This window comes from Carcharodon carcharias, chromosome 7, assembly GCF_017639515.1.
Source record: "Carcharodon carcharias isolate sCarCar2 chromosome 7, sCarCar2.pri, whole genome shotgun sequence".
In the NCBI taxonomy this organism is placed as follows: domain Eukaryota; kingdom Metazoa; phylum Chordata; class Chondrichthyes; order Lamniformes; family Lamnidae; genus Carcharodon; species Carcharodon carcharias.
Window position 1 is genome coordinate 54,252,195 of NC_054473.1, and position 13,824 is coordinate 54,266,018.

General features: G+C 44.1%; 1 protein-coding gene across 1 annotated transcript in view; it reads right to left on the minus strand.

Moving 5' to 3' along the window:
• LOC121280296 (FERM domain-containing protein 4B-like) overlaps positions 1–13,824 on the minus strand; it is a 247,612-nt gene that overhangs the window by 184,781 nt on the left and 49,007 nt on the right. Inside the window, exon 2 of the mRNA XM_041192139.1 lies at positions 3,925–3,990. Coding sequence (XP_041048073.1) covers positions 3,925–3,990 — 66 coding nt within the window. The remainder of the gene's footprint in view (positions 1–3,924; positions 3,991–13,824) is intronic.

Here is a 13,824-nt window from a genome sequence, read left to right on the forward strand (position 1 = left end):
TGATTCACAAAGCTCAGCATTTATTTAGTTTTACTATACGATAGCTTAACACGACATACGGAATTTCAAGGTCCAAGACTACACACTAAGGGATGCACTAAAGATTGGGGCAGCTGCCACAAAGGTTCAACGGGGAAAGGCTACTCTCTAAGGACTATAGTACACCAAGGGGTTGGAAACCATGTAAAATATCTCAGGCTCTATTCACCAAAGAATGTTTGACATGAAATGTAAAAGTACACTGTAAACATGACCTGTAATGCCAGTATCACGAGGCACCTCATGCACTGTATTGAAAGAAACGGATCCAAATTACATTTTATGTAATGCCAAATTTGAACGTTATGTGATGCACCTTTACAAATTTTATGAATGAGGTGTATTTTTGGGGAAAAAACAAGACATACATAGTTTATTAAATGCAATCCAGCATAACACTGCAATTAAGCTGGCCACTTGAAGAAAAGAAAAACTTCTATTCCTCTCGTATGGGTTGATAATTTACTTCTAACTAAAGGCCGAGATTTTCCAGCCCCATTGGCATCGGTCATCATGGAGGGAGGGACGGGAGGACCATATGGCGAGAAGGCCAGGAGTGGGTTTTGCGCCATCATGAAACCAGGTTGCAATTGTCCGCTCCACCCATCAATGGCGGGCCCCTTTTCCTGCCACTGCATGTCGGGAACATCATTTTAATACACTTGCATCTAATTATAAGCCCAGCTTGCCAGAATCATCCCCCCATGTCAAACTTATCATCTACATTGATGTGACTTCAGAACGATGTGCTTTACAATGGCCTTTAACAGGCATTCACTTGACAACCTGAACTTCAAGGCAAACTGGACGCAATTGCACACAACTTTGTGCAGTGCTAGCAAGCATCGCCTGTAGGACATCAAGGAAGAAACGCCATGCATTAGCGGGGGGCACAGGCAAGTCACTTTTTCCTGGCTGGCTTTCAGTGTGGTGCTGGGGCAAGGGCTCCAGTGTGGGTCAGACTGGAGGTGGGGGGTGGGGTTGGAGGGGGAGGGGGTGAAGGAAGCGGCCATGCTTGTCAAAAGTGACCATTCTTCCGCAGCTGAGACCATTCAGCTGCAGCTCCATTGACAGGCTTGGAGTCGGGCCTCTGAAGCTTTTCTTCCCATTCAAGCAATGCAAAAGCATGAAAGTGCCACCAAATGCTCCAGAACTTTTCACTCCTCAGGCACAGACTGCGCATTAATGTGTTTTTTAGGGGGCAGCAGAGCAATTGACCAAAGGGCAAGTTGTAGAATCCCCTAGCGAAAGGTGGCCATGGTCCAGTCACTGATGGAGGCATTCACAGCCCCTTGCAATGTCTTTATTAAGGTGTGGACCATATCGATTATGGTTCAAGCTAACAATGCAGCTTTGCAGTGCAGGTTAGGAGAATGCCTGTGCCAGAGCTGAGAGCACAGAGTGACTGAAACTGCTGCCAATTGGTCAAGTAGAGTGGGACAGAGGTGCATGGGGTTTCAGACAACCAATGAGTACACTACACACTGGCCATCCAAGTGGTGGCCAGCACTCTCTTTCATGCATGGAGGACCCTTCAGACTTAATCAAGAGAGGTTCTCAGTACACCCAAGCTAACCCACGCATCTCTCTCTTTGGGAGGAGAACATCAGGATCGCGTTGGCGGTGACGATGATGAAAATGAAGACGGAGGCGCCTGGAGTGGCAAAGGGAGGAGCACCTCTCTCAAGAAGGAACAGCAGGACCTGCTGCATATGCAGCTGAAGATCCACAGTGAGTTGTCGCTCATAGGCACCTCACTAGACCCAGTGTCTTTTGACAGTGCCTGTCATTTCTACAGATAACTTAGAACCAGTGTCGCTGAAGACTGAGCACATTTTCTGTGCCATCACATGGCCAGAAGAGGCAGGTGCATTAGGGAGGCCCTCACAGCTGCAAGATTTGTGGAGGATGAAGACAGTCCTGACATCCTCACCTTACATTTGTGAACGTTTGGCTCCTGTGTGGCTGATGGCAGCACACAAAACCTCAATGTTCAGGCTCCTGTCATGGCAACCCAGCGGAGGCCCTAATAGTCACTTGATTCCAGGAGGATGTTGACATGCAGTGAGGACACTCCATAGGTCTTCACATAGCCTCTGAGAATGTCTGACTCCTGTCTGGCTGAGGGCAGCTCACTTGTGCTCTGTGATCAGGGTCTTATCATGGAGACGCAGCCATGAAACTTTAAATGCACCTGATCCTTCATCAGCCTTCAGCACCTGACCCCTTCAGGAGCACAGCGTCACTGGTCACAGAGGCTGAAGAGGTGGCCCTACCTCAAAGGTGCTGAGAGCACACAGAGAGAATGATGGAACTCTGAGACGCCTGCCCACAACATTCTGGCAGCAATGACAAGCACTATCGAAGGACAGGCATCAGTGACATGTCCAGTGAGTGTGAAGCTAGACCATCACTTTGGTCTGAAGGCTGCACAAAGCACAGGGAAGAGGCCCTGGACTGAGACACCTGTCTTTGTCTTGTGCAGGAACCAAGGTTTCACATCTGAGTGAAACAAGCACTGCTCATCATAACAAGAAGCCATAGGCAGGGTGACATTGTTGAGAGTTTGTTTACAATCGTGAACGTTACGTACAAGTGATTAACACCCGTACCCAGGCTATGCAAGTACATCATCTTAACCTTCTAACCCTGCCGCTACATTATGGTGCTCCCCCAGTCGTCCAAAGTGGAGGTAGAGACAGTCTGCTGACTGCTACAGCCTGTCTGTGGTGACCTTAACTGGCGTTCTCTGGATGGCCAAAACCTAGAGGACCCTAGCCTACTTTCGGGGTCCTGCTATATGACAGTGGCACCCTCCTCGACCTGTGGAGCTAGAGTTGCTGGGGTCACAGGAAGAGGGGATTCGGCTGGGCCGGACACTCCCAAAGTCACATGGGGAAAAAGGGAAGCTGGAGTGAGATTGCGCTGGCCCGCAATCCTCTCGTGTTGACACTGTTGGAGGCCAACTACGGAGTCAGTGATGGAGTTCAGCCCGCACAGCAGTGCAGGGATGACATCCTGGACCAAGGTCACCATGGCGGCCGCCATCCTCCCAATGTTGACCTTGGTGCGTTGACATGACGGCATTATCACCTCAGATTAAAGGTGAACAGACTCCTCCATCATTCTTGCAATCTGAGGAGTGCAGCGCACATCCCTTCCTGCTGTTCCCGCGCTTGCCTTTGCAGCTCCAGCAACTGACGTGTGACCGAGTCCAGAGGCTCATCATCTGACTTGGACTCAGTAGATTTCTGGCCTCCAGCAGTCCTCGGAGTGCCGGAAACCTGGGAAGTCCCTGCCGCTGCCTGCTGTGCAGCACTAATGAGGCGGAACGCTCCAGGAATGGGATGATACAGTGCAAAAAGCTGCCATTCAGGCTGGCGGTAAAACATCCTTTTTCCCGCCCGCTACCGCACTTTGTGCAAATCTGGGCCGATTCCGCCCAAGGATTATTAATCATGATATCAGACAACAGAAGGACCGGGGAGAACAAGTGCATTTAAGTCAGGTGCTTGGCATTTGACTCTTCCACTTTACAAATCTGTTATATTAGTAAGTCAACAGCATTATAGTGTTTAAAATTAAGTTAGGTGGTCTTTCAGGTCATAAAAATCTTAGAATTGTGAAGAAATGTTACAAACCAACTTGTGCTTCGCTGCTGTCAATTAATGATTCCATCTGAACTCTGACTGCTTTACAACTACTTTGGTTATTTTATCTCATTTGTAAAACTTGTATATCAAAATTGAATATTTGTGATTATAGATGAATATTCTTGATTATAGAACAGAAAGAATGTGTTTAGAATTCCACTAGAATTGGTAGGGCTTTGCTGAAATAGTAGCTAATATGTCTGTGCATACCTATTTGATTGTCAGACCTTACCTGAACCAGAAGTTCCAACTTTCTGCCATCTAGGAGATTCACCTGACAGTGTCGGCCCTCTGTCATCTATAAGGTGAAAACAAAATGCATCAGACAGACCAATAAACTACATTATGTCACAAAATATTGCAGTGCACTTGAGAATAGACCTGATCATATACATGAGTCAGCCATCTTCTAGCACAGATAAGATTATTGTGATGCTTTTCTAATAGTTTAAATATCTCCAGGTCAGTGTCTGTCTAACTGTACATCAGTGAGAGTAAAGATTTGTCTAACTGTACCTCCCAGTGAGAGATAGTGCCATCGCGACTGTACCCCAGTGAGAGAATGCCGTCGGAACTTCACCCCATTAAGAGACAGTGCCGTCGGAACTGCACCCCAGCGAGAGACAGTACCGTCGGAACTGCACCCCAATGAGAGACAGTGCCGTCGGAACTGCACCCCAGTGAGAGACAGTGCCATCGGAACTGCACCCCAGTGAGAGACAGTGCCGTCGGAACTGCACCCCAGTGAGAGTCAGTGATACACGAAGGCTGCACATAGAAGGCTGCTTATTTCAGCAATTCTTTTTTTCTGCAGGAAGATGCTCAAAACAAGATTTCTTTTCAGCTTCTTTCTCTGTATGTAGGACTGTGCTCTTTAAAGTCGTGTGAAGTATAAATAGCTAAGTAAATAGAATAAGGGGTTATTTGTTCTATTGAAGGACAGCCAAGTAGCAATAATTAATTATGTAATAAATTTTTCATGCCCATTCTGATGCAGCTATTTTCGTACTAGTTTGCATTTTATTTGAACGTCACAAATGGTCTGAGCTGTAATCATTATTCAGTGAATTACTTACGATATATGTCAAATGATACTGGTAATGTCTTTTTATCCCATATCCAAAATTTCCAAAATCAAATACATAATTCTTTTAATAACGTACCAAGCAAAAGTCTAGTTCAACTAGAATCCCCAATTTGGGAATAAGAAATGTGTTTATAGCTGTCAATCAATGGCCTTTTTTTATCCCAACATTTGCTGCTTGTAATTTTTTTAAAAAGCTCCAGTTACCTCAATGGATCAGTTTAACTGCATTGTCTAATCTAATGCTGGAGCAGAAGGATTCCCATATCTTAGCTGTGCTGAATTAGCTAATCTCAACCAGTGGGTGGTATTGTGAGTACGTAACAAATTAATTTCAGTGTAGGGAGGATTTAAAAAATCAACAATTAATGGTACCATGGGTCACTATTTAGCTACCCCAGATGGGAAGTATAGCCCCAACCATTGCCTGGTTTTCTCCTGAACTTGGGCAGTTCTGTGGATAGAAAATTGGCCAGGGTGCCATTCTACCAGTTCTTGTCAGTTGGTCCAATTTTCAGAAATTCTTTCCAGAAGTGGCTGTTGAATGTGCCCATCCAACCACGGGCAGATGTGGTCAAAGTGGGCGGTAACAATGCCGTAACATTATTTGTCAAATTTTCCATCACTACTTCTTCAAAAAACTCTATTAAATTTACCTAGCATAATTTGTAGCTCTCAATCCACTTAGATTTTCCTTGATCAGACCTCCTCAAAAACCATTCTTGTCTGGGTCAACATCATTACTTACTTAATATTTGTCCAAGTCTATTAAACAGATCCATTCATACACCTTTGTACCATTTACCTTTCTTCCATTTCTTTTGTTTTTATGATCCTTCTGAATATCTCCCTCATCTGCCCTGGATAAGGCTAACCTCATTTCTTTCTGTTAAGTTTACTATTTTCAATGCTTTTCCCTTTCACTAGAGTTATTTGTAAACCAACTGCATAAGAAATTCCCAAACTTACGTTATTTGGGCTAGGATTTTTCAGATGGTGGAGTTTCCTTTTCTGCCATCTGAGAAGTTGGCAGTGAACACATCCTCAACGGTAATGGCTGCCCTGCAGCTATTTCACACACCAAGGAGCATTAATTGGCTGGAGATGGGACTTACACCCCTCACTCGGGAGGAAGTCCTGCCTTAGAGAGCAACCAGTCAATCTGATTGGCTGGCAGCCCTCTCGTCCCAGCAGCGCCAGAAGCAATAGACAGAACTAGGACTGCAAGCAGTCCCCAGAGTGTTAGTCCTGGGAGTCCAGGACCAAATAAGTTTTGGGGTCTCAGGGCGGTGAGAAGAGGTGAGACCTGACAGGGGTGGGCAGAGTGAGGTCGGGGTGTTGGTGGTGAGGCCGGGGAGAGGGGAGGTGGAAGCACCTGCAGTGGTCAGACTTTTTGGGGGTGCCCGATATTAAAAGAAGGCCGCTGATGGAGGTGCCACCCTGCTTCCTGCCCGTGACCTGAGCAGCATCAGCTTTTGGGCTTTCCCCCTCTTCCTGAACTCCTGCTGCCAGCCTGAAAATTGAGGACAGGCAGGAAGCGCTGCCCCTTAATTGTGGCAAGAGCAGGGAGGCTGGCCTTGTCCCCCCCATCCACCGTGGAGACGTCGGGGTGGGGGAGAGCCCAGTGGGAAGGCCATCCGAAGAATTTTATGGCTGCCCCCGCCCTCAAACCCACGGGCGGGGGAACATAAAATTCTGCCCTTGGAAATCTTGGCGCTTGCACGGAGAAGGGGAGGAAGGGTTTGCATTCATATAACATCCTCTCACGTCTCTCAGAAAAATCCCAAAGTGTTTCATATATCATGAATTACTTGAAGTTCAGTTGGTACAATTTTGTGCACAACAAGACCCTACAGGTAGTAAACAAGATGACTGACCAGTTCATCTACTTCAGGTTGGTGTTTATTGCTGGTTAGGACACTGAGAGGAACTCTTCAGGTCATCCCGAAATAGTACCATCGAAACTTAAATGTGCATTTGAATTGGTGTAAAAGGCAGATGGAGCCTTGGTTTAACAGTCCATTTCAACCTCTGATAATGAGAAAAGACAATTCTGATTCTAAACAAAAACAGAATTACCTGGAAAAACTCAGCAGGTCTGGCAGCATCGGCAGAGAAGAAAAGAGTTGACATTTCGAGTCCTCATGACCCTTCAACAGAACTTCAGTTCTGTTGAAGGGTCATGAGGACTCGAAATGTCAACTCTTTTCTTCTCCGCCGATGCTGCCAGACCTGCTGAGTTTTTCCAGGTAATTCTGTTTTTGTTTTGGATTTCCGGCATCCGCAGTTTTTTGTTTTTAATTCTGATTCTATGCTTCTCCCATTTAGCTTCTTTTGGATGTGTTGAATTTGATATTTTGTGGCTGCTGGTACCTTTAGATAGAAATATAGACACATAAATAGAACCAATCAGTGCAGAGAATGTTGGAGGGGGACATGCGCAGGGGTTGAATTTTAACATGAACAAGCATGCAGGGGATTTGTGTGTGAATAGGGTGTTAAGTCCTGGAAAAATGTGCATGTTGGGAAGCCGGTTCCAAACTGCTGACTTCCACAATTAACTCCAGTGTGTTAGGCTGTATGACAGCAACTCCATCAGGAGAAGCAGGTTGGCAATTTCCATACGTTAATCACTCAATTCCACTGATATTAACATGGCTTTTAGAATTTAACTGTGAACCCACACGTTTCCTGGAGCTTTCTGGGACTAGTTGAAACAAGGAAAGAACACAATGGCAATTGAGGGGGCTGACGATGTGACAGGAGGCTAACCCAATAAACATTGGCAACTCACAGCTCCTTTCTTGTCTGGTGTGAAAGACTATCTTCACAATACTTTGTGCTGGGTGGTTACTTGTAAAACTTTACAGTTACATTTATGAGTTTGGATGTGTCTTCTACACTTTGGAAGTTTGAATGTCTGAACTATATTTTGGAGGTGAGATCTATCAAATCACCATGGATGCTGCATGTACTGTGTTACTTTGGACCTCTGCTGGGGATTAAGATGACCAGCAGCAGCATTGACAGGAGCAGCTACAACCTGCTGAGCATGTGCACCAGCCTCAGCACTACCAGGAACAGCTACAGCCTGCTGCTCACAGGCCTGCAGCTTCACAGGATAGAAAGGATTAGCAAAGAACTGCAGCTTACAGGAGGCCATACCCGGTACACAGGGTTTGGAGACAGAGGATAAGTTTCGGAACACCAGAGTCTCAGGATGTCATGGTAGCCTATTGGAACGAGACCTACCATCAAGTGGATTTGGTGGCTGCGCTTTACCGTGACTGTCAAAGTCACCACCGCCCTCAATTTCTTTGTCTCTGGTTCTCTTGGCAATGTCTTCTAGGTATTAGGTTGAGTGAGGGTCCCACCAAAGTCTACTCCACCCACACCCACGAGGGGCAATTTTGGCAATTGGGACGTGAAACAGAGTGTGGGGTGCTTACTGAGATGACAGGGGATTGGGTGGTGGCTGACAACAGGTGTGAAATGAAAGTGGTTTGAGCCAAGTCCCACTTCCACGTGGCCTTTCAACATTATCCTTCTCATGGTCCATGAGCTAGCAATTTGCTGGAGAATACTTTGCTGCAGATCAATGGTGCGATGAACAGCCAAGATGAGGTTATCATTCATCATATTTAATGTAGCATTTGTGGTGTGCAAGCCATTGGCGAAGACTCATGTACACTTGTTTGATTGCTATGTTTGATGCTTCCTGCATCTTCTCATGGACAAAGACATCAACACAAAGACTTGCCACTCCTCCTTGAGACAGACTCCTCCAATCTATCTGAAAGTATGCACAGTGCAGCTGGAAAGCCTATCAGTACATTGTTTACAGCTCCTTCACCTGAACTGAGGACCTCTGTGTCCAGTTGAACAGAACTTGGGAGTATCCTGCACCCTCTAACATTGACCTTCCACTGCTCTCCCTGTCTCTGCCATCTTCCCATGATTATTGTTATCATGACAGGAGTTGTGACTGAGTGACATCAATCTGTAATTTCACCAGCTAACCAGACATATACTGAACAGCTCAAAAATAAATTTTTAAAGACAAGGAAAGGTGACTAAAGATGGCGGCCACAAGTCACTTATAATGCGAACTGCAATTTTGAACTGAGGCAGAGTAAACTGCTTTAAAGGCAAGGCCACATTCTAAGGTGAGCCCTCAAGGAATTGTGGAGAGACAATTTCTAGTCCAAATTTCTCACTGTCTAAGGAAGAGACATTACAATACAAACTGATGGCAGCTACAGATAGACCCACCCCAAATCCCTTGGAAATACACAATGGGTGAGGTAAAACAGGGCAGGTGGCAGATCCTGAAGGGAGACTTTTGCAAGAAACTTCAACAGAAGAGAAAGGCTGAAGAGCTATCTCTCGAAGTTAATTATTTGGTTTGAGAAGTTAATGTACCAGAAATGAACCAAGGGATCATAAGAATTGCAACATCTACATCTGACCGCAAAGAAACCAGCAAACTTAAATCGGCCGCAATGTTTAATAATGTATGCCACAAGGACAATCAAAGGACATTTAACGTCCAGCTCTGAAGAAAGGTCATATGGACGCGAAACATTAACTCTGTTTCTCTCTCCACAGATGCTGCTAGACTTGCTGAGCTTTTCCAGAATTTTCTGTTTTTGTTTCAGATTTCCAGCATCCGAAGTATTTTGCTTTTATCTTGACATTTAATTGTATACTCTTTTACTTTTTTTCTTATTGGACTCTAATTTTCCTTATTTCCGATACCGGTGTGTGATGATGTACTTATGTTATATTTTTTTCCTTGGGTTTAGTGGCTAATAAATTTGCTTTTTCTGTGACATAAGAAAACCTTGTTTGATTGGCTTCTTATTAAATAGCAAATACATTTGTATTCGGAAAAGACATATGCTCGACGAAAAAAAAACCTTTGCTGTGACCAACCAAGGAGGCTGAATAGAGGGGAGCCAGTTCACTGCTTCTCACCTCATCGTAACAAAATTAGGGGCTCATGTCTGGGATTTGTTTCCACAAACTGATGAAAGAATTAGAGTGGGGAAAGTAAATTGTTCCTTCAAAAACAATTTTAAAATTGCAAAAGGCTTTCTTGGGTCTATAATACTAAAGCGCTAAACGTCCACACTTGATGGCAGTGCCTTTCTAGAACTGAGAGAAGTTACTTTTGAGGATTTAAGGGCACTATCCTTGGAAGAGTTAAAAGGAATAGCTGGGCACTTAGAAGTGGAATCTTGCCAGAAAGCCAGAAAACCAGAAATTTTAAAATGGATGCAAAACATCCAGGGTGGACATTGAGGATTCTGAAGTGCATAAATTACCAGCAGATAAATTAAGATTGGAGCAGTGGGAATTGGAACAGGAATCTAAGGAAAGGGAAAAAGAGGGAGAGGCAGAAATGCTGGGAGGAAAGAGAAAAGAAAGACAGGAACAGAGGCAGGAAAGGGAAAAAGAGAGGTGCAGGAGTGAGAAAGGGAAAGAGAGGACGCTTTCCAAAGATGACAGCAAGAAAGGCAGATGAGACTACATGCACTGGATAGTGAGATAGAGGCAGCCAAGACAGGCTGGAGAATAGTATTCCTGAAAAGTCAGCGACAGTCCAGAGGGAATGAAAAGGCTGGAGAAAGCCAGCTGGAATCTGTAGGAGTACAATGAACCGAGAGATGTTTACAGGCCCTAAAGGGTGTGATAGAACCTTTGAGGGCTGAGGTGGCTCAGGAGAAGCCACTTGAGTCAAAAGATGCTGAAAAGGTTGGAGAAAGCAAGCAGGAATCTGTAGGACTGCAGGGAACCCAAGAGATTCATAAGCCCTACAGGGGGCGATAGAGCCCATGAGGGTTGGAGTAGCTAGGAAAGAGCTGCTGGAATTTAGAGAGGCTGGGAAAAAAAGCAGAATTCTGCAGAGGTGCAGAAAGCTGGAAAATGTTCAAAGGCCCTGCAGGGGGCAATGGAGCCCCTGAGGGTTGAGGTGGCTCAGGAGATGGCACTTGAGTCAAAAGAGACTGGAAGAATTAATGGAGGCCAAGGAAGCACCAATGGAATTTAAAATAGATGAACAGAAATTGGATTGGCAGACACATTCCTCTTAGAGTTAAAAAGGGATCAGGTAAGTCCCAAAGCAGGTAAAGAGACATTGAGAAAGATGCCCTACTTGGTTCAAGAGCCTGAGGGAAATCAAATTGTTAAACCAGGCAAGGTAAAGGTTGAAGATTTGCCTCAAGTATGGCTGACAGAAACCTCCTTTCCAGATTTACAGGTGGACAAGGAGAGTTCCCAAACAGACAAACAGATAATGAGGGAGATGCCTCACCCAGTTGAAGAATCACTTGAATTTAAAAGGGCCAAAGCCAGGCCAGCAGAAGTAAAAAGAGCCAAGATAGAAACTGAGGAAGTTAAAAGGGACAAAGTCAGGCCATCAGAAATGAAAGAGGTCCATGAGGGGTCTGTAAAGGTTAAAAAGGAGGAAGGAAATAAGCCCATGGTCTGTACTAGACACCTTCATGGCAGATTTAAATGGGGACCAGAGAAGTTATCAAATAGACCAAAAAAGAGTGAGGATGATGTCCCACCCAGTTGAAGAACCACAGGGGAGTACAGCAGGAGCTAAACAGCCACCTGAGGACACTAACATTCCAGTGGACATGGAGCAGGTTAGGGGAAATGCCCCTTCCTAAAACAAAAGGGGAAGGGAGGAAAATCGACCCCAAAGCAGGCAATATTTATGGAAACTACAAGGGGCATCCCAGTAAATCCATGCGAGTTATCCACTGGTAAATCAAATGAACAAATTCCAATCCTGAACCTCAACAAACTCAGCAGTGTAGAGGTAAAGCCCACTAAAGGTGAGGTACAGGACATGAGTCCAGACACCATACCAAGGCTTAAATCAAGTTACAACCCACTAATACCCTAGGAATCAGATTTGTAAAAGTGCCTGGATTTGAACTATTCAATTCATGGGTTACAGAGGTGGACAATGAAGAGTTAAGCCTAACCTCTTAGGCCTGAGGTGGGCCTCAGAAGTGTTAACTCAGCAGTCATGTGATCAAAGCTTGTGGAGGGACTGCACCCTTATTTATCCAGGACCCAGCAAATGATCAGAGCCATCAGTTGTCAGCCTGAGAACCAGGCTCTGAAACCGGCTGCTTAATGACATTCAACTAAAATACTTAACCTGAAGTTTACCTGAGAACCACCCTCCCAGATATTTGACTACAAGAAACCTCACAATCTTCTATGAACCCTTCACTTTACAAGGCCCTCACTTCAACTTTAAATAATTGAATCCCTTCAAGATTCCACAGACCTGCCATGTGGGAGACCAGAAATCATAAATCAGAGACTGAATTAACTGTAACCTGTAAAAGTACACTACAGATCTTTTTCTGTATCCAGTCTTTGTGTGTGTGTGTGTGTATGTGTGCACGCGTGTGCGCATGCGTATGGCTGAGTGTGTGACATTACGTTAATTCGGGGTAAGTGTGAGAGAATAAATAACATTCTTTATCTTAAACTCACAAAAGCTTGCTGCTGAATTATTTAATTGGAATACACACTCGAAGGGTAAGAAAAGATACGCCTCTTTTCATACAAAGCATACTGATTACAGACAGTAAGATAGAAAATATATTCTGTCTGTTACACTCTCATTTAAAAGCAGCTTTTCACAACCAAATGGAGAAAATTAATCTTAAGAAATGGCAGTAACTAGCTACACATTACACAACAGCTTAATTTTCTTGCTCGTACTATTTCACTATAATTAAGAAGAACGGTCATAAAAGTGACAGAACAGATGTGTTTTTACGGCTTTGACAAGTTGGAATGTTGTAAATTATATTTGCAGATGTCAGTGGCGCCTTCCACGTGGCATTGTTGAAGAAATCCCCAGGCTAACAGCATGTGGTTTCAATCTGACAGATGGGACGCTTAATAAAATCCAGTTTTCAAAAGGTTGACTCCAGAATTTTCTGTTTGATTCCTCAAATAATATAGCGCTCTCTCCTCTTCTTATAGAAACTACCAGGTGTGTGGTGTTATAAGTTCAACAGAATGTGGAGTGCATAGCCAAGATTCAGACCATATTACTAATGGAGTGCTCCATTGAATGTTATGGCAGTACAATACAGTTGAAGACATATTATATATTTTTATACATAACAGACATTTCATAAATTTTTTTTTAAATCCTTGTTTATGCCTTGAACTTAGAGCTGTTATTTGATTTTTTTTTTCTAAAGTAAAAATAACCATTGGAAATAGTTTTAACAAAATTAAGGTGATGTGCAGGGACAAGTTAAAAGTAGAATGACACATACATTAATAAGAAAGAGTTTCTATAAAAAATATAATGCTTTATTAATTCCTGTCCTGGCTCCTATGCCAACTGATATTACTACTGGTTCATTCTTCTCAGGTGCTGTTCCCCTTCCTTTCAAACTATCATCCCCTACTCAAAATCTCGCCATTAACTCTTCTGTCCTTGCAAACTACTGCCCTACCTTTAACATCCTTTTCCTCTTCAAAGTCCTTGAACATGTTTTTACATTCCAAATCCATTGTCATTTTCCCCACAACTCATTATTTGAATCTAGCTCTCTAATCATGTTATTGCACTGGAACAATCTGAATCAATGTTACAAATGACATCCTCTGTGACTATGACCATGGTACACAATCATTCCCTCATCCTTCTATACCTCGCTTCAATCTTTGGAATTACCAACCCACAATCCTTCAAATGCCTGTCCTCCGTTGTCCAGCTCAGTGGAACAGCTCTTGTTTGCTTCCTGTCTTATCTGTATGATCATGGCCAGATCGTCTCCAGCAATGACTTTACTTTCTGAGCCCACACTGTTACCTCTGGAGTCCTACAAGGTTCTATCTTTGTCCCCTTCCATGGTGCCCCTTGGTTACATCATTTGAAAATACCTGGTATGGTTTTACATGTACCCTGATGAAACCAGCTTTATCTCTCCAACTCCTATCTCGAACCATCTTCCACCTAGCCCTCATTACTGCAACCGTGTTAACGGACTCCAT